This window comes from Grus americana, chromosome 3, assembly GCF_028858705.1.
Source record: "Grus americana isolate bGruAme1 chromosome 3, bGruAme1.mat, whole genome shotgun sequence".
NCBI lineage: Eukaryota > Metazoa > Chordata > Aves > Gruiformes > Gruidae > Grus > Grus americana.
Window position 1 is genome coordinate 57,478,315 of NC_072854.1, and position 21,647 is coordinate 57,499,961.

Genomic DNA, 21,647 nt, shown 5'->3' on the forward strand with positions numbered 1-21,647 from the left:
TGTTGCTTACCGGTATCTGATGATTATATTTTCTCCATTGTTATTATAGGACATATTTGTATTAATGTTGTAGTATACAGTTGAGCAATATTAATGTTTAAATAGTTTCCACTCTAGAATAAAGGTATAAAGTTCCATGTTCGAAGTGATTCTGAATGTTGTAACCTCACTAAAAGCAAGCTTATCCTTAAATTTGACCTATCCTTGAATTGAATAAGCAAAAAGGAACAAGAACTGCCAATAAAAATTTAAATATGTCAATCAATAACATTAATATGAGTAATATTCACATTAAATATTAATTCATAATCAATATAAATACTGAATGCACAGTGGACATCTGAAAGAGGTATACTCCATGCTGAGCTATGAAAATACTTGATATTAGAAAGGGCAAGCTGATCTGAAATTTGGAAAAAAACACCCACAATTGCTAAGTTTTAAACAAAATATGTCATTGCTCCATACTCCCACTCCCAATAAGCTTGTATTGAGCAATGCATGTAGTTATATCTGAAATAAAATATTCATTTTTTGTGTGAGTTTTTAAATCTGAGGAGCCAGTTTATATATATTTGAAGGCAAAATGTAGTTTCTAAAATAAAGTTTTTCTCTGAACTCTTAAAAAAATCTCATTTTAATTTTTCTGTTTTTACCAAATAGTTGACTGAAATCAACTTAGCTTTAATATGGTTATATAAAGCACATTTTAATGTATTTATTATATAACATATATGTATATTACAGGTGCTTTATAGTCACATTGTGTATGAGACATGAGATTCAGTGGAAATGGTCATGAGGCAGCTTGACGTGGTCAAAGCAATGAGCCAGGAATATTATTTTCCCAGGAATATGGAAAAGTGATGGAGCTAGAGAGTGAGTTGGCATTAAATAGTTTATTATCTGAATAAATGTTATATTTTCTTGATGGCATCCTGCCTTGGGAGGCAATTCTAGTGTAGGTCAAGGAGGAGAAAAAAAAAAAGTGAGAGGACAGAAGTTTGGGACTCAGTAGTTTGGCTGACTCAATGAGCTTAATCATAACAACAGCTGCAGCTTTGGTTTTGTGTAGCCCAAGTGCTCTTCAGAGTATCCAATTTCATATAGATATTTTAGGAGTCATTCTGTGAAATGAGAATTTTGATTGGTTTCATGGGGTTTTCTGTTTTGCTATTGCTTGGGACTGCTTCCTGGAAACTGAAGGAAATGTAATTATGACTTTAGTGGTTCTGAGGCAATTATTTTTCCCTCTCATTGTAAAATCTGTCAGCTCTCATGAGATCAGGGAACAGTATGACATTAACAATACTCAGCAAGTGTTTTTGCAAAGTATAAAATTTTCCATTTGTTTAGCTTTATTTCCTCCTTTTCAAAACCATAAACATTAAGGAAGTTCTATAGAGCTTCCTTTATGCTAGTTTTACTGCCGGAAGCATATGAAATAAGATCCTTTCCCATGGGGAAAAGAAAAAGAAAAAAATAACATAGAATTTGACATCAAGCATTTCTGGTGAAATTTGACATGATATGAAATTTCAGGTGATCCCTGCTCTGATATTTTAATGGAATGAACAAGGCACTCACTTTGAGAAATCTGGTCTTCTTGGGGCTGATGAGGTCCATCTATCAGAGAAGGGGAAGACCATCTTTGGTCATAGGCTTGCCAAACTGGTGAAGAGGGCTTTGAGCTAAAGTTGCTGTGGGAGGGCAACCTCAATCCATCCCACTCCTACCAATTTGACGCCAGTGCCAGCAATAGATTCCCAGAGCCTGGAGAAGGATCCCAGGTCAGCAGGAGAGCATCTGGAGTGCAGCACAAAGGAATTCCAGCCACTCCAGCCAGTCAGTCACCTTCACTGGGGGCCCAACTTAAATGCCTTATGCAAACGCACGTAGCATGGGGAATAAGCTAGAGGCACATGCACGCCTACAGGGCTGTGATCTTATTGGCATCATGGAGACGTGGTGGGATGGCTCCTGTGACTGGAGTGTTGGAATAGAAGGGTACAGGCTCTTTAGGAAAGGCAGGCAGGGGAGATGAGGAGGGGGTCTTGCCCTATATGTCAATGACCAGCTGGAGTGAGACCTTACAGCAGCCTTCCAGTATGTAAAGGAGGCCTACAGGAAAGCTGAGGACAGACTCTTTACAAGGACATGTAGTGATAGGATGAGGGATAATGGGTTTAAGCTGAAGGAGGGTCGATTTAGATTAGATGTTAGAAAGAAATTCTTTACTGTGGGGGTGGTGAGGCACTGGAACAGGTTGCCCAGAGAAGCTGTGGCTGCCCCCTCCCTGGAAGTGTTCAAGGCCAGGTCGGATGGGGCTTTGGGCAACCTGGTCTAGTAGAGAGTGTCCCTGCCCATGGCAAGGGGGTTGGAACTAGATGATCTTTGAGGTCTCTTCCAACCCAAACCATTCTGTGATTCTATGAAACCTTTCATTACATGAGCTGTTAACCTCACGAAAGTTCAGACCTAGATCTTTAGATCTTTCATTTTTGTTACAGGTTATCATGGCTTGATGTCAATTTTTTGGGTTTTTTTTTTGTTTGTTTGGTGGTTTTTTTTTTTTTGTTACTGATAAGTAGTTAGTATGACACATGAAAGGATATTTCCAACTACAGAAACATTAGGCATTTGCCATCACATTTGTAATTCTTTTTATCTTTTTAACCATTTTTGTATGTGTATGAGACTATACAATGTGATTTTATTCAGGGAACTTTTGCTGGTAGTGTATTATTTTGTACCATGCATGGAACTGAGATTTGATTTAGTTTGACATTTCACCATCTTTATAAGCTCTGATGCTTTGAACAAATGGTTTTTCTTTTTCATGAAAATTGGTAAAGTTAAGCCCATAAAGCCATATCAATGTATTTTTTGTTTCATAACTAGTGACATACTCCTGGACACCCCTGGAGCAGATGGGAGAAAGAGGAGCACCTGAATCTGTCTCTACAGATCTTCCCTAAGCCACACTCTTCTCTAAAGTCCAAACAGTGCTGAAAATCATATAGGCTGGCACATTTGCTGTAATGCACTTTAATCTTTACTACCAGGATGGACAGTCACAAACTGTGACCCTCTGCCATCTGCCAGGAGAGAGTGATTGATATCCCATCCTAATTTGTATAGCTATGTGTGCACATATATGTGTATGTGTGCGTATACATCTGTTATCTCTAATTCAGATAAAGCATTCATGACCAAGTGATGTTCAGAAAAATAAAAATTGTATATGGCATCACACAGATTGAGAAAAAGTTTAAATAAATGGCATTTCAAGTGGATTTGCTGTTCTGTGCTATGCACCACATGTTAAATAACCAACACCATTCTGTTTGCACTCAGTAGCTGCATAAAAATGTTTTCTGTGCTGCTGTTTAGTTTTTGCCGCAAGTATTTCAGTGAATCTAGTTTTATATTCATTAAAACCTACTGTTGTCATATTCCATGCAGTGTCTTGAATACTTAAATCCTTAGAGAGTAGAAAGTTAGCCTGGTCTTGCAGTCTTGTAATCTTGGTTTTATAGGCTATATGCCTGTCATTTCCCTTCTCAGACCTTCATATCACGTTGGCTAATTAAAGCCAAATGAGACAGGGTGGTAAAGCTCTCCAAGATATCTTTTCATTAAGAATATTGTGAACATAAGCAGCTAGATACAGAAAATGTCCCTTTAGTCCCTGCTGTTGAAGGGAAAGTTTGTAATATCGGCTTAGTCACATTATTAGACCTGAGATAATCCACATGAGAAAGTTTTGCATCAAACTAGATTTTTCCAGTTCTCCTGCTCCCAAGAAGTACATGTTCTGCTATATTTGACTGCCATTCTATTTACTGGATCAACATAGAAAAACTCACTGCCACCATATGCTTTGATTTATAAAGATAACAGACTGGACAAATATATTTCTTTTTGGAATAAGAACACACCAAGGAAACCCCTTACTTAGTGAGACCATGCCATGCATATACCTGCTTCTCTATAAATGAACATCTTTTGAGGGGGGTAACAAACAGTTTTTCTGATGATTTTTGTGAAGAAAAGGAAAGCAGGAGACAGTTCTCTGTACTAGTACCTTTGTATTAGAAATCTGCTACTATGTTGGGAAATATTTGGGAAAAACATTGTGCAAAGAAAAGAAAGAAAAGAGGCCTGGATGAAACATAAATGCTTTCAGTTCAATCTATTGGGTCTGCTGCTTTTCTTCGCAGGCAGAAAGCAATGGCATCAAAACTGAGGATGGAAATCTTTACTACTGAGAAATGTCTCAGGATCCCTGAATAAAGTAGAAGCTGCCATAAGGATTTAAAGACTTTTCTGCAGAGGATTATGCTTTTATTCAAGCTTTTGATACTGGAGGGTTATACTTCGGTGATTTTGCTTAATAAAATAAGTAAATAAATAATCAGAAGGCAGGAAATAGAGATGCTGCCTGATATCCAAACACCTGCTGTCACTAGTTACCTTAGCCTCATTTTAATACAGCTCATTTCTTGTTTAATACAGCTCATGCACCAGTCTGGATTCATGACTGAAACTCAGAGAGGAAGCTAGTATTAGGATAGACACCATCAAATTGGCTAAGATCCCTAATTTTGTGTGAATGTGGCCAATCCTCAGCAATGGAAAGCTAGATACTTGTGTTTTCAAAATCCTCCCACATCACCATATCTCAGTTTTGCTATTAAAGTCATTATGAGGAAGAGGCTGAACTGGTCATACCTTGGTAAACCCCTCTTTATGTTTTAAAGGAGTCAACAGGCTCTGCCTTTTCCTCAGAAGGCGTACACAACCAAAAAAACTCATCTTGAAGTTAGAATGACTATAACAGTACATAGTCTTTCATGTTATGAGGACATATTTGAAAACAGATTGCTAGAAACCTTCATTCAAGTCTACTGCACCTTTTCTTACTCATCAGCAAGCTAGATGAAAAGATGAAAAAAAAAGAAAAAAGAAAAGAAAAGAGGTGATCAAAATGCATTGGGCACTGTCACTAGGATATGAGACTTAGAAGCTGGGGTCATCCTTAGATTTCAGATCCTTTGTTGAAGCTGATGGGATCTATCTTTCCATACTTGAGTAGGCAAAAAGTCTATCTTCTCTATTTAGAACATCAGGTTGCATTAGGAGAGGGAAAGCAAACATCATCTTACCACAAGGCTCCAGTAAAATTGTACTGAAGCCTAAAGACAAAGCTGTCTCTCAGAAAACAGCAAGGTACTTTTTCCTCTCCAAAGTCTGAAATGCTCTGTTAGTTTCTGCAAAAGTTGTGATAATCAAGAGAAAAGGAACCATCATAAAGAGGAAATGGAAAGCATGCAGATTTCTGGTGTCTGTCCTGCCAGCCTGGCAAAGCTCCTCTCAGAAGAAAAACATTCCATAAGGACTCAAATCACAGGCAAATCAGTTGCTGAAGTCAACACTCTTGAAGCACATACTTATGTAAATGTAGACTATATTTGATCACTCCTAAGAAAACAACACACTTTCATCGCTTTTGCCATATGAGAAGGGAAAGGTGTGGGTCTTCTGGTTTCCCATCAAAAGGAACAGAACTAATACACATTGCAGATGTATTCATAGACCACAGATGCCTAATTTCCCAGTGAAATAAAAATCTTTTTGATCTAGAATCCTTAAAAAGAAAATTAGATTAATCCTACAATTCTGACTAGGGAAGTAACTGTGTTCAAAACTGATGTACCACCTGTGAACAGCACTCTGTGAAATCCTTACACGTTATGAACAGAGCCCCTGCGAAAAGATCAGTTCTTAATGCCTATCGCTAGCACTAGTTTGTTTTAAGAACAAATTACCTTCACTAATCTCAGAATTTCTGGCACGGCCATTCAGACTAAGGCTCAGCTGGCAAAAAAAGTAATTTTAAAAAATGATGTGATTCTTTAATGCAGAGAGCTAGTGTCTGCCAGTAGATCTTTACTTGTGAAAAAGCTTAAACTGTATTTTCTTTTAAATAAGGATCTGAGGAGTACTTCCAGACTTTTGGGGACTAAGATGTCTACACTGCTCAGATGCAGAGTATTTCTAGTCAGTCCCCAATGAGTAGAAAGACACCCTATTGGATTTAAAAAAAATGCTGTATTGAATCACACATGTTTGAACCAGGCTCCAGGGAGACATGTCTGCATCACTCCAGGTAGAACTTCTCAAAGGAGGGCAGCAAGCAACATGGCAAATTACTGAGCATGAGATCAGGTGCAGCAGTTGCAAGCATGCTCATAGACCACGGTAAGGTGAAAATAATTAAGTTTTCTTAATAGTCTCTCCTTGTGAGGTAAAATGAGTCTTATTACTTTGTAATTAATTTATGACAAGAGCATAACCATGAGGGTGGTCATAGCTTGGATGGTGCTCAGCCGTTACTGCTTGATCATGCTTTAACTTGTTCATACTCCACCTTCTTTTGACAAGGGAAGGACTTCTGCTTCAAGCTCTGTAACCCGTCGAGAGTATGAGTTTGTAACAGACATTTCAGAAGAGAAAGAAAACTTTGAAGTAAATACCCGTTTTAGGTTTTGCCTGTTATTAGCAAACATGATGTGCAGATTGAATTAGCTAATTCAGTAACAAAAACAATAGACATTAAAAATTAATACAATGAGATCCTAAAGAAATAAATTTAATTCTAAGTTAACGAACTTAGTACAGGAGCTCTAACTGTAGCTCTTGACTGAGAGCTAGGTGCTCATGTCGGTTAGCCAGAAGGAGTAGGGTGGAATGAGACAGTGAGCAAAAGCTCTGGTGTGTTTTCTCTCAGAGCACAAGTCAAAGGATGTGCATGTGGTTAAATATTTCAAAAGGCTTCTTTGACTGCCTTAACCAGCACAAGCAGCTTCTTCAGAGGGTATTTGCAGAGGCAGTGTCGTGAAGCAGGACATTGACAGATGGGACTAGGAGTGTGCAGCTCAGACAGTCAATAATATGCTGGGAGGAGTCTACTGTATGCATAAAATAAACCCAGCAACCACTGTTTCTGACACATGTAAAGCTCCAAACTTGGGCACTCCAAGCAGCTGTTATAGAAGAGAAAAAACTCATAAAATTATTTGTGGCACTCTGCACACTAAAGTGGTACTGTGCATTGGTAATGACTTGTTTTGTACTTATGATATTGAACTGCTTCTTTATACAGAAACTTTCAAATCAGTAGTTGATGTAGACCTGTATGATGATGTGAGAAAATTCATATTTAAGAAACATCGCGGTGAAACATATTGTGTATCCACTTGTTCTTTCTCTAAAACATAGCAGTGTTATATCCAAGAACATAATGAATTGTAGATGCAATATAATTACATACATTATAGAAAACTCTAGTCCACACCACTACTCCCCTGAAGATCAAGGGCCATTTTCATAATGATCTCAATGATCAAGATGAGGCCCATTTATTCCCTTTCTAGCAAAGCAAAGGTGGTGCCATGTCCAAAAGGCTAATCCCTGGGAAGGTGATCATATAGATAGTGTATATGGTGGTCTAGATTCATCAAATCTTAAGCATGTGCTTACATTCTCTGCTGACTCAAGATAGAGTTAAAGATATGCTAAATGCTGTGCTGAAATTGGGCCCAATTCTTGCTGAAAGTGCACTTAAATCATGAAACAGATTCAGGGCCATGAAAGATTACCAGCCTCAGAACAAAACACTTTAAAATGCCTTTCCCATAAAGAGTGGACACTTAAATAATCCTTTTAGCTCTTATTTGTATTTAAATAGCATTTATTTTTGACTCTCTTTTATTCTCATTATTGTTACTTTCATGTAAATAATTTCTTTTTTGTAGTTCACTTGCTCCCCCTGCCTTGCTCTTGAAGTAATGCCATTTTTCTGTTGGTAATACAACAGTCCTTTGCTGCATTGCATAGACTGGACTGTGGCATTTAATAATATCTGGTAATAACAAAAGAAAAAAGGCTGCATTTTTAGTACAAGAGTCTTCACAGTTCACTGTGATGTGAAAGGAAGTTTAGGGAATTATTTTAACTCTATGTGATCCTGAAACGGAGGATACTGTAAGGAATGCATACATGCATCAGTAGTATGCCAGGCTATGAGATTGGGCATTTCAACATGAACAACAGAAAAAGTAGCAAAGATATCCTGAATTCTAGGCCATTTACTCAAAATGGTTTTAAAAACTGGTGAATAAAATCTGGTTTTCAGATTAGAAAACTTAGTGTAAAATAAGCTATTTCATGCTCCATTTAAATAAATCTTGTACGTAAAGAATTCAAAGTTGTAAAGCAAAGTCTTCTCACATTGGAAAATTCTTCCCCTTTAAGCACATAAATTGTGACATAAGTCAGGAATTAATTTTTCCTTTCCCATTCAGAGTTAGATAATGATCCAATTTACATAATCCTGCGGACAATTTAAGACCTCCTAGTCTGCAATAGTTTTTCAGACTTGAGCTGGCATGAAAATGTCAGTGGGTTGGAATAATTTGTGGAATTTGTCTCCATCCACATAATAGATTCCTACAGATATTAAGAAGTGGCCAAATGATGGACTACTGCAATAGCAGCAAGGTTTTAGCTGCTGAGGGTACACTGCATTCCTGGCAGACCAGGAGCAGAGTCAGCTGTAAGGCTTCGCTAAGCCTAGTGTAAGCTCTCTGGGACAAACAGGTGAGGATCAAGACCCAGTTTCTCCTATCCTTCTGCATGTTGCTGGGGACTGAGATCAGATAATTTCCACCTACTATGCAAAGACAGACAAGCCTGTAACTTTCCCTTTGAAACCAGAAAGAAAGTGAATAAGTCAGGGAAGATATGATGTTTGACTTCCCAAAGAGTTAAGGTGGGAGAGAGGAAGAATTATGCTAACCTGGACTGAAAAGAAAGCCTCTGTGATTCAAAAGGACTACGGAAGGATTCTGGATCTAATCCCAAGGACCCTGAGCAGCAGGATTAATACAGGTAGGGTTTCATTATTTTGTTTACTGCTGCATAAATACCTGTTAGCTGAGTGAATATTTATTTCATCTGGAAATAAACTGCAAAGCCTATCCTTATGCATGTAATAAGTTACCTCTATCATTTGTCCCTGAAGAGTTAAATTGTAAACCCAGAAAATAAACCCTGAGAATGGCTGTGGTTGTGTTATGAAAAAGTCTGAGAGGGTTAACTTCAGGGACTAGAAAACTGAACAGACGATTCCAGCTACCAGAAGAATTTTCTTGGTAACAACTGTACTGCAGAAATACATGCAGAGACGTTAACCAGGGGCAGTGGCTGCTTATGAGGAGAAATTTCAGAGCGCATAGAAGCACTCAGACATAAGATCCTGAAGAGAGTGCAGGATGGCGAACTCTACTAGGGCCATGTCATGTATGGTGACAGAGGAGAAAGAAACACTGTTCCTCTCCTTTTCATCTTTCCAAAAGTATTTACATGGGAGTGTGTAACATATAATTTACACTGTTTTTGATGTCTTTTCTTAGGAGATATACCTATACAAGAAGAGAATAAGGAGATGGATGGATGATGGAGGGGATGGGCTGTTTTGGTAAAATACATCCCTGTCAAGAGCTACCTGACTGAGAAACCTGAAGAAGAATCCATAATTTTGCCTGTTCTACTCTTTTGGTAAATTATTCAATAGAATTTTATTAATGTCTCATAAAATTAACATAGTTTTAGCATTCTTTCTGTGTACTTGTATCCTATAAGTGATCATTAAAAGACAACCAGTGAGCCCAGCTCCTTAATAAACCTTTCTCCATTTCAAAGCATACCTGCTGTCTCATAAACTTTGTGTTATTTGTTCCTTTTTAAGTAGAATACCACTGGTTATACCATATATTGAGTATAAAGATTCTTCCCTGCTGCCATTTTAGTTGCTGTTGTTCACCTTGAACCAAGAATTAAAATAATTTTTCTGTTAAGTAAATGCTGTCCATTACCAGTAGAACTAGTAGTTCTTCCTGCGTTAGACAGAGTCATCTGAACCTCTTCAACCCATCCACTGACCAGATTTTTCAGTATAGCCTGTGTTCTGATATTCTGTACTTACCTCATGAACTCATTTCCTATATAATTTCCTATATAATGTCCTTTTTTCTCCCCTTTCTGCTTCTTACCAACAGTGGAAAAATCAGAGGCATAATAAAATAATAATAATTCAGCACAACTGACAGAATCAGTTTGAGAGATTGGATACAGCTGACATCTGAGCACTTGAAATTGGCTATTTGTCTGTCATACTTATTTTATTCTTTATGGATCCAAACTAAATTTCACTAATTTTCAAAGGGGAAATGGTTCTCAAAAAGAGTTTCTGTTATGAACCCAAAGGGAGCAATGAATAAGAATTTTTTTGCATGTGTGTGGAGAGGAAGATGGGAAAAATTAGGCATTAAATATCAGTAATTAGGCAGTTAAGTGACAGTACAAAATCTGTTAAACATACTGTAAAATTAAATTAAAAATTGCAAGACTATTCCAGGCAAATTCTAAGCTGCAATAAGTATTTAATTTTTACAGTGTTGAAAAGAGTTAGATCTGATTTTTAAATCAGGCAAATCATCAGGGGAAAGCACTGTCACTGGTGCTTAAAGAGGGTGCAGGAGTGTTGTCTATAACGTGAGGTTAGCCCATGAGAAGGACTCACAGACGAGCTGTTCCCACCCCTGATCCTAGCTAAGGGAGTGTGTGGGGCTCAGTGGCACGGAGGCTCCTTGCTGCCTGCCAGGGAACCCAGTCACCCTTCTGCTAATTCTGTTGCAAACTCCCCCTGCATGATTTGAGCCTGTCCTCCTTTCCCTGCCCTGCACTGCCACACACTTGCTGTCCTCACGGTGCCAAAACAGACCCAGCAAACTTACCAAGCTCAGGTGTGATGTGTCAGTGCCTCATGGCTGACACCAGGACCACTGACCCGGCAGAGTTAGCGATAACTGTGGGGTGTGATACGTGGTGCAGTATGGGAGCTCTTCCCGGGGGAAGCTTAGCAGGGATGGGAACGACGGGGGAAGGTTTCCCTCCCAGCCGCCCGTCCTGCCAGAGGATGGCAGGATGAGGCAGGTGCTCAGCATCTACGCCCCTGGCTCTGAGAAAGCCTCCAGAGAACGTTCTGGGCCCAGCACACGTGGGGTGCCTGAGGAAACCCTGTGAAAGAAACCTGTGCCTGTCCTCAGGGAAAAATGATAGAGAGATATTTTGTAAGGCTAGGTCACACTCAGACCTGTCCTGCTGGCACAGCTGGGGAGGCGATGCACCGTGAGGAAAGAAGGGGAAGTGGTGGCAGGGTTTGGGATGGGGACATCATAAGACAGTGTAACTGAAGAATAGTGTCATGAAATACCTTCAACTCTGGTTTGTCCCTTCAGAACAGCATCACTTGTATATATCTATGAAACCGGTCTGCTTTAAAGCCAAATAATATGCTCTCCTGCCTAGCTTCAGATGGGTGTCAGAGAGGTAATTTTTCCAGTTAGAGAAAACACTACATTTGAAAATATTCACTTTGAAAATCAAGTAACAGGTATTCATTTAGGCTGGTTTCCTAGAGCAACCATCAGTTTCCAGATGCAGGAGCTCTCATAGACTTCCAAATTCCACATTCTCTTTCTTTGCTTTCTCCACAGAAATATATGGAGATAAAAATAGTGCAGAGTGTGTTAGGCAGGGTTTTCTTCACCAGTGACATTAAGACCAGGAACATATGCGATGGAGAAGCACTGAAGATGACCAGCTGTGCTCCCAGTCTGTTCAGTCTGGTAATAGGACTAAACCTTCAGCTTTAGGCATTCTGGGGTACAGGTTGCGATGTAACAAGATATGTGGAAGAAAATGAAATATGAAATTGGATAATGTATTTAATTTACTGTACTAATAGGCAGCAGTCTAGTTATGATGTTGCCAAACAAGCATATTTAATATTTTGCCATGGTGAGTTATTCTGGGGGTAAATTAATTTTTCAGAGAACAGTGCCATTTGGGGAGGGGAAACAAAAACGTAGAAGTCAAAGTCTACTGCTCTTTACCACTTTTAAGGCAAACTAGATATTTAGAAATGTGTCAGAGCAGACTCATTTTATTTTTCCATAATAAGCCATGCCAGTTTTTCCCCTTTTCTTTCTCTTAAGCAGATTACTGTCATCACCATTCTTGCCAACAAGAAGACTCATTGGAATATTTTTCAAAAATGAACACAAATATTGGATACAAGCAGGTGGAATGAATTAATTATAAGCATATGGTTCTAACATAACGATTTCTGCAGTGTACTGTTGAGACATCTAAGGGTCTGGCTATACAACACTTTGGCAACAAAGCTGCTTTAAGAAATTATCGGTTACATGGATATAAATGTTCGTGGAGCCAGACTTACTGAAATGATCCCGACTGAACACCCTGCCACACACACACATTTCTAGGACAGTTTTTAGCTCTAAGCTATGGCAATGGTGTGGTTTACACTGTTCTCCCAGTTGTGTTAGCACAACTGAACACGGCTTCAAACAAACACAGCGGGCAGGGACTAAGAGCATCTGTGGGGAAACGATGCTTCTTAGGCCAGCTTCACACGGTACACCGTACAGCTGTACAGTATGCCCTACGATAGCCTACATCGACTGCAATTCCAGACTGCAAGTCCTTCTGTGGTACAGGCAACTGAAGATGTTCCTGGCTTGCACAGATCCTTGACCAATTCCCAATCTCCCCTACTGATGTAAATTATTATTCCCTCATTTGGTGGAGGACATCTCCAAGATAGACCACTGAAAAGTCTGAATTAGAGAAAGACAGACAGAAAACAATCTTAAAGAAAAAAAAAAAGAAAAAAAAAGACGATAAAGAGATCCCAGATTCATATAGCCACATACAGTGAGATCAGCTGGAGGCAAGAGGCAGCAGAGGGAGTGGGCTGGCCACTGCTGCAATGCCAGCACCAGGCACAGCTCAGCAGCACAGAGCCTGGTGCAGCATTGGCCGCCCTACTTTAGAGTAAAATAATATTATAGGCTTATATTGATCACATTTTTACATGGGAATTACCGGATATTTTGTTTGTTGATTTAAAATGTAGCAAAACTACAAATATCCCGACTATTTAGATTGTTATTCATTATATTGGGTTTTATTAAATTAAGCAGAACTGTGATGTGGCATTTTTGAAGATGAGCAGAAGAGATCAGAAGTCAATAAAAAGTAGTAGAGTTTTACAATACAATCTAAATTCAGGTATGAATTTGTGCCATTATTTTATTTAAAAAATTTGCTTGTCTTTTCAGTGCATATTTATGATTATCTAAGAACTCCATTTTTATAACCTACTGTGAGATCAACACTTTGAAAAATCAGATCCCTTTCTCAAAGGGCACAAATACAACTTCACATGGAAACTCATTTTTGTAAAAGTTGCTTTTTAAATCAGTCTTTACATTCAGATTCATTTTTTGATCTCAAGCCCTGCAGAATGGCCCAATATTACACCTCAGAACTGCCATGAGAGAACAAGCAGCAACAGTAATGTTAGAGTTCAATGCAAAATGCTTTTGTTCTTAGCAAAGATTTCTCATACATATTATCACAGTGATTTAGAGCAGTCAAAAAAAAAAAAACCCAAACAATGGCTTTTGTATAATCCAGCAGATGGTGCTATGATGCAATATACTGGTTGAAGAATACTAGAAATACACTGAATGTGAACATTTTTATCCTTTACCTGGTGCTGCTGCTTTTTTGGTGGCTGGTTTGGCTGCAGGAGCTTTTGCTGGGTCTTAAAAAAAAAGAGGACAAATTAAACAAATTACTACAAAGCATTATATCTTAAAATAACAGAAATATGAGGAGAGGCTTTGAATGAGGTACAACCTGTAGCAATTTTTTCACTGAAGAGTTAGACAGAGATTACCCAAAGAGAAAAGGGCTGAGTTACCTTCAATAATCTCAAAGGCATCAACAAAATAGCCAGTCAAAGGGCTAGTAAACTCTTGCTGTTAGGCACTGAATCACTTCTTTCAGCTTTTTCTATCTAGTAATTCAATATCCATTGGTGAAGCAGAGCAAAGCAGGTATCTAGGGGTTCGGGCAAGACCTCCGCGCTCAGGCAGCAGCTATGGGCTGGAAACCTCCACATTTGATCTTGCAGCTATGAGAGGAGAAGCTCCTGAACCAGCCTATGACAGCTGGTGAAGATTCACTGCTGTGAATTCAGCAGGGGTACTTCCTGGGATCCCACAGCTATTCAGGCTGGCATCCTTTACTCTAATCTGAGTTTCCCCCTGATGAGAAAAGGTGAAATCAGGCTACTTCTGCAAAGCGCATTTACAGACACTGCTACACCAGGAATCTCTCTCCATCCTGAGGAATGGAGGAGCTTTAGGAGAACAACTTCATGTTTGATCCTACATTTGAAAGAGTAACTGCTGGGTTCTCCTAGCAGAGAAACAGGACCTCTCAGGCCACTTAACTGTAGCTCTTCTGTTCTTGGTCTTTTCATGAAACATTTGCACAATCCTCTATTTGCTGAGGAAGGACATTTCCCTGCAGAATGGTCCAAATGATGAAAGGTATGTGCATCCCCCCAAGGAGACTTGGAGAATCAGCCCTGGATAGAAGAACCTAACTAGCCTCCTGGGTTTATTTACTCTTTACTAGTGTTTAGTTAATTGTTTTTATCCTCAGGAACTACTAAAACCATGTACTTAAACCATGATAATTTAACAAATATCAATAAGCTAAACCCCACTGACTTTCATAATGGATTTTTTTATATCAACTAGAAGATCCGCTAACTTAAAATTCACATTTCCACATTGTGAGAGGAAATAATTAATCATTTTAATCACAATCTGAATTACAGAATGCCAAAAAATGTTAGTTAATCCTTCACATCTGTCACTGTGTTATTACAAAGAAAAAGAATATGGCTAAATCAGGAATGTAATTTTGAGTTCTTCCCCTCCAGTCTTTTGAGAAGTTCATAAAAGATGCATCAGATTGTCTTGTGAAACAGAATGAAAACAAAATATATTTTGTGTGTGTGGGATTGTTTTGTTTCCATCCATTAAAAAGTCTGCAGCAGATAATTATATCCTAACTTAGTTATTATCACAGCATTGTAATTACTTGGGGTGCTCACCCCTCCTTCAGGGAAATATGTAGAAGACCTTGAAGAAGAGTTTACTTAGTATTACTTTCCTGAGTGCCTGTTCTTGCAGAAGAAGCAGGAGGTCCACCACACATATTCTACAAGTGACAAGATGGACTTAATACAAAACTGCAGGACTCCTGCATTTACCCCCTTCTGAGCTCTCAGCTAGAGCTTGCTGGCCAGTGAGAGGTTTTTTTTTTTTTGCTTTTTGTTTGCAACATCTGTGAAAAAAAATAAACTAGGATTCTTCCTGTTCTACCAAGATTTTATTTTCATTTTAAATATTTCATCTCTGAGCAACTAAAATTATTTTGAGGAAAAAAATAAAAGGGATTTTTTTATGAAAAACTTCTGTAATTTATTTTTTATTTAACTTTTCACTAGCATTGAAATAAAAGTTGCAAATGTTTTAAACTTTCTTTTGTAAGCATATGCTTTTTAGTCTGTAATTCCCAAATTAATTCAGTGCTAATGACTCTGCATCTTTATATGAACAAGTTTCAGCTGAAAATTTCATCCTGCAAATTTCACTCATGTGATGGAGCTGGGAAGTTTTGCCATGACAGCTGCTGGGGAGTTCTCCCATGAGAGGAATCATGTGCCCAAATCAATAGTTCCTTTAAGACCTGCTTACAAACAGGCAGTTATTTCACTAACAGGCCATTATTTGTAGAGTAAGTCCATTGAATCTTTTGTTAAGTGTTTCTGCAACATTTTAGTAGGAAACCAATGATTTCTTGATTGCCAAAAGAAATGTTTTAGTAATTTCCTGCAATACTGATGATGGCAGGGGATTATTCTGCCATGCAGGTCGGGAAAGATCATATATGGAGATGGGAGTCAGTGCATTCTTTAATCGTGAATTTGAATGAGATTTTGAAGCCCCATAGTTTTCCTAATTTTTCTTATATACTGTACTTTCAGAACAGAGATCTGAGCAAATGAAGTCTTACCAGTGAAACTGTCTTGCTATCCTTCCTGTGCTGAGGCACTGATGCTTTCAGATTTATAGAAAAGGAAGGCATAAGAGTTCCCTTGTTATCAATACCATGTTCTCAGAGCCTTTTTTGGTTATTTATGCAGAAAAGCCCAGCCCCTACCACTCTTCTGCCTCAGAAGTCTCTCTCTCTCAATCTGAAGTAACTAGATAGTCAGGGCAATTGTTTTGCATTTGTGAAAATAATTCTGGTGGTCCTCAGCATGTTGGACTCTCAGTCTTCTCAGCCCATTTATCAAAACTGCTGCCACTGAGAGCACGTTCAGCTGAGACCTCATTTGACATTTCCTTCTCCATGAAACCTTTGTTTTTTAAGACAGTGATAGAAAAGAGGGGAAGGCAAAACTGTCAGTCACAAAGAGGAGTGTGGAATTAGAAGTAGGATAAGAATGGATTTAGAAAGTAGGAGGCAGCTGAAGTCTAAACATGTCATTTTTCAATTATAAATGGTGTAGCTACTTTCTTCTTTGTATTTTCAACAATTCAGTAACTATTATTTTGGATTATTGAAACGTGCTGTTTGAAACTACATGACATATAAAAGAGATCATAACCTATGGCACAGTAGTCTCTTACTTTTGAGTACTTTGGACACAGCAGCTTCTTTTTTATCTGTAAGACAAGAAAAAAACCACATATGCGTAAAAACATAGTTAGGAATTATATAGGTAGATAGAAAACTGCAGTGTGTGCTTCAGAGGTGAAACAACTTATTTGCTGCAAAGTGCATTTGAATGGTGCAGTGAATCAGCTCACTTCTGTTTCATGGCAGAGTTGCACTTATTTAACCTTAAGTGTAAATGCAAAAAAAATATGGGTGAACATGAACATTTTTGTTTGATTTCAACATAGCAATATGTGAGATTTGACATGTGATTGAGTTACCATGGCTTACATATACAAGCTGAGCCATGGTTGCTCACCATGTGCACATTGTCAGGTTACAGAAATGCAAGGGAAAATGCGCTAGGTGCCTAAGAATAGAGACTTGTAATAAAAGGCATCATCTTTCTACAACTGTTGACAACCACACAACTGAGGCCTACTTTGGAAGACTCTGTGTAACACCTAGCCAAAACCTGGACTGCCACATATTTCCCACATGCCAAAACAAATGGAAGATTTACAGCTAAAGAGGAGAGAGAGAGAGAATCCAAGATGTCCCTCCAGTCCAGCTTGGAGGAAAGATTCCTGCTTCTCCAAACTTTTCCTAATATTGAGTTAAGGTTCAAGCTAATGGATTTCTTTCATGTTTGTGAAAAAGAGCACACATATGACTCTTACCAAACCTGAGCTAATGTGGAATAGCTTATGAACCTGAAAGTCTGTCCTCAGTCAGTCTTATGTATGGACCACGTAAGAGTGGGCAAAATCTGTCCCTGGTTGATTTGACTAAAGTTAAAATAACTCGTCTATATTGATATACAGCATGGCCAGGCAGCCTACCAGAGAGACTTAACTAAGCTGTTCAGTCTCATCTTCAGTTAAGGTGGCATTTTTGTGCCATGTTTTTGTAGGACTTTTTTCTGATGTCTGAGAGAAGATTTGGAATCTTTACTAAGCAGATGTAAGTGGGCAGAAATACTCAGTGATAGCTTCTCTCTCCATTATAATTCTTGGTGCTATTCTGCCTCAGGGCTTTCATCTGGGTACAAAAATTGGCCATTTTTATAACCATATTTGGGGCCTTTTGTAACTTTTTCACTAGTCTCACCTGTACAACTAAGAAATGGTTCACGGAGGTCCTGTGAGACAGGAAGCAGAGATGCATAAAGTAGTGAAAGAAGTTACTCCCCTGGGTGCCCATGAGGAAATTAACATCCTTTCTAATAATCTATAGTGTGCCTAGAATATAGGCAGGATAATGCTTATGTCCACAACATATATGAATGATAAATTAATTGTGCTTTTAAACATGAATACAAGAAATATTTCAGGGCAGAAACTGCCAAAATAAGTAGTTTGCAAAACCAAGACTATCCCATTACTGATAATAATGCAAAGTTGCTTCAGTTTCTGTTGCGCTCTAAATTGCCGTGAAGAAGTTGATATGAGATAAGGTAATGCAAATGACTGCCAAGTAGTCTAATAAAAAGTCTTGAAAAATTCAGGGGTAAATAGATTTCTATTTGGGTGATATGCTGCTCTGAACTGAAATGTTTCTAGGTTAATCCTCTGCTTCCACTAACTCTCTGTGAAAGCATGTTTTGCAGGCATTACTTCAAAGTATGATAATTACCACATTTAGATGAAATTAATCATGAGGCAGCTTTCAGCCACGTTATCTGACTAAGAAGGCTATTGAAGCCTTCAAGAAGCGCCTATTAGTTGCCAGATATGGAAATTTTAAAAGGTGTATATTACAGCGATATGAATCATTTATCACAATAATCTTCTATTGCTGGAGGTTATAAAAAAATAAATAAATTGGCAGCATCATTTACAATAACAGACTGTATCTAAATAAAGCCCTCAAGTTCTTTCTTTTTTTCATATAAGTCATCATTTATTAGGACAACATACTTTAATATATTTTAGAGCCATAATTTATGTTAAAAGAATCAACGTGTTTTTCCATCATCTGAAATACATGACATATAGTAAAGTCTGAGCAAATATCTGGAGAATTTTTCCACTAAGGAAAAATACTACACTTTTATTTGGTGCAATTTTGTTTTGGTTTGGTTTTTAAGAGCAGAAAAATTACCAATAGCTGATTCCAACAGCACACGATGATATGAAAATGTAAATCTTTGTACTTTTAGGTTATTCTTTTCAAGCCAAGGTGCCTAAAGTTCGATTTCTAAAACCATACTTATGCAATTAGGCTGGAATGATTTACAGAAAATTGTCCAGAGGAGATTTTGGAAGACTATGAACCATGGAGGTTCCTTTGGTTCCTTTGAAAGTATATAGTGTTTACATCTAGGCACCTCACACTTGAATGAAATAAATTACCTGTGTACAAAGAACTGAAGAATTGGTAGATCTCATAGAAGGAAGGAAAATTATGAGGACTTCTGAAGTCCCTAAATGTAGTTACCTGCTATAAGGCACAAATAGCATAAAACTAAACAACTCGAAGGAAAATAATACAAAAAATTAATTGAACAATGAGTTACATTAGTGTAAATAAAGTCAATAAGAATTTTGCCTTGTTCATTTTTGTTTTGTACAGGTCTAGGATTTAACTTATAAACTGTGGGAGTGCGGTTGGGGAACACAGCTTATATTACATCAGGTTTTTATAGCCATTACATCTCGTTCTTCAAGACGACAACAACAACAACAACAAGCTCTCTGGCCTCTCGGTGGGTCTGCTTTTCGGGTTAGTTAAGAGGAATTTCCAAAAGAAATTAGCTTTCTTCAAACACCAGTGTTGGGCAACATGTGAACATTATCCTAAACGTATATTTGCCAATCAGCCTAGGAAGTTTAATCTCCAGAGCTTTAGGCTATTTTCTCTTTAAAACTTTACATCAGATGTCTGGCTACAGGAAAGACAAGTGTATTGCATGAGAATGATGCCCACACTTTCCTGGGAGCCACGTTGCTTCATTAGGACCCGTATAGCACATGAACATCAGTCTGGGTGCTCTAGCAACCTTGACCAGCAGTATGGTCAAAAGCACTGTGACTGTCCTTGATATTGGTGACAGAATTAGTTGATATCCAACAACAAGGAATGTATTTTATTTTCAAGAAAAGCCCCACTTCTACAACAACATAAAGGAATTAAAAAAAACCTTTAGCAGACTTCAAAATCTGATGTTTCTGGTAATTTGGTGCTCAAACTGAAGCAGTCAATTTTTCAGAAGCTGCTGAGGACAAGTTTGATATTCAGGTCTTCTTAATGGGCTTATGTAGACCACCCAAATACTAAGCAATCCGATGTTTTTGGATACCTCTCACAATCCTAGCCATGGGCTTTTTTGAAAGCACCTGTAACAGGCTTATACAGACTAAGCACCATAGCTAACAAAATCATTCGTCAGCTGTGGAGGACTGTAAAGCACCCTTTTCTTTTTACAGTTATTCTCAGGAGATATTTGAAGACAGCTGTATTCTGGTCCGTACTCTCAAAAAGCAAACATGGTTGTAAAAGCTCCTCTCTTCCCAGGTCAATGAACAGGTTTTTCTTTTACTGGCTCTTGAAAAAGATTAAAGTACAGTAAAATATTTTTTAAAAAATTATTTTATTAAAACCCCCAAATATTTTAACAAGCATAATCTGACTTTGTTCTTATCTATACAGGCTAAAAGGATCAATTCTGAATTCAAACTAGGAACGAGCATCTGGCAGCCAGCACGGATGTATCTCAGTGAAACAGCAAAGCAGTACTTTATTCTTTCGCCTCTTTTTAACACATAGCTCAATCTTTTCCTCAGGCCTCGATCAGCATTCTTTTGAAGTAAACTAGCAGTACACAGTAACTGCAAATGACATCTAAACTACACATGGGGAAAGAAAAAAAATATCCCTCTAAGGTTATATAGTGCCTTTCATGCCAGTCAGTCTCTAGGAGGTGGGTAATAAGCCATTAGACAAGGATGCCCCAGTGTTCTAGTACAGAGTGTGGTTGACTGAGTTTAAACAAACTTCCAGAATGGAATATTTCAAACACTGCTCTGATGTGAATTCTAGATCTGGGGTTCACAAAACTTTTACACCTTTTTTAGCAATGGACTTATAATACAGTGTACATTGTACATTTGAGAACAGCAGTTCTTCAACAGCTCCATACAACCTATAATTTTTATATATAAAAAGAAGTTCTGGGAAATAAATGGGTCTCAAATTGTACTCTCTTGAAAGGCTTCTCTGTGCTTTTTCTTCCCAGAAATCTCTCTCTCAAATATATATAACAGTATAAAAAAAATCTTAAATTAAAACTCTTATTCAGATAAATGAATATTTCAGAGACAATATATTGGTAGCTGCTAATAATGCACTGTTTAAAATAGCTGCCTAAACCCACTTTTACTACTGGAAGCATTATTTTTTATGTTGTAGGTAAAACAAACTTTCTCATTGGAAGCTTACCAAAGAACATGACAGTAATATCAAATTTACAAAGAGAAACTAATTTCAGCATCAGTTGGCAACCACAGTGTCTGAACTGAATGGTAGCTAGTATCCTGATCAAACATCGTGTAATCCAGTAGCTAACGTTAAGGATGCTAAGGATGCAAGGATTTCTCTGTACTGGCTGATCTGAACTAAGCACCAAGATCCTGGGGAATAACTAGATGCCTCTGAAAGATGTGATTCACTGATTCAAAAACTGAAGAGAAATTTAAAATGTTAAGCAGATACTAAAGGAGGAATTCTCATCCTAAACCTCAGCTAGCACTGACCATTTACATTCTCTATTTTTTAGCTGATGATTACATACTAGAATGGACTTAATCAAACCCATTAGTTGGCTAATGAGCCACACAGAATCACAGAAAATAAGTTGTGTGATGAAGATGCGTCACACAATGTGATCATAGCTGAGTCAAAGAAGA

General features: G+C 38.0%; 1 protein-coding gene across 22 annotated transcripts in view; it reads right to left on the reverse strand.

Moving 5' to 3' along the window:
* The window catches only part of TRDN (triadin), a 246,075-nt gene that overhangs the window by 87,172 nt on the left and 137,256 nt on the right, over window positions 1-21,647 (reverse strand). For all 22 annotated transcript variants that reach the window (XM_054820908.1, XM_054820900.1, XM_054820910.1 and 19 more), the window contains 2 exons: window positions 16,713-16,748; window positions 13,709-13,762 (listed from right to left, as the gene is read on the reverse strand). In XM_054820908.1, coding sequence (XP_054676883.1) covers window positions 13,709-13,762; window positions 16,713-16,748 — 90 coding nt within the window. The remainder of the gene's footprint in view (window positions 1-13,708; window positions 13,763-16,712; window positions 16,749-21,647) is intronic.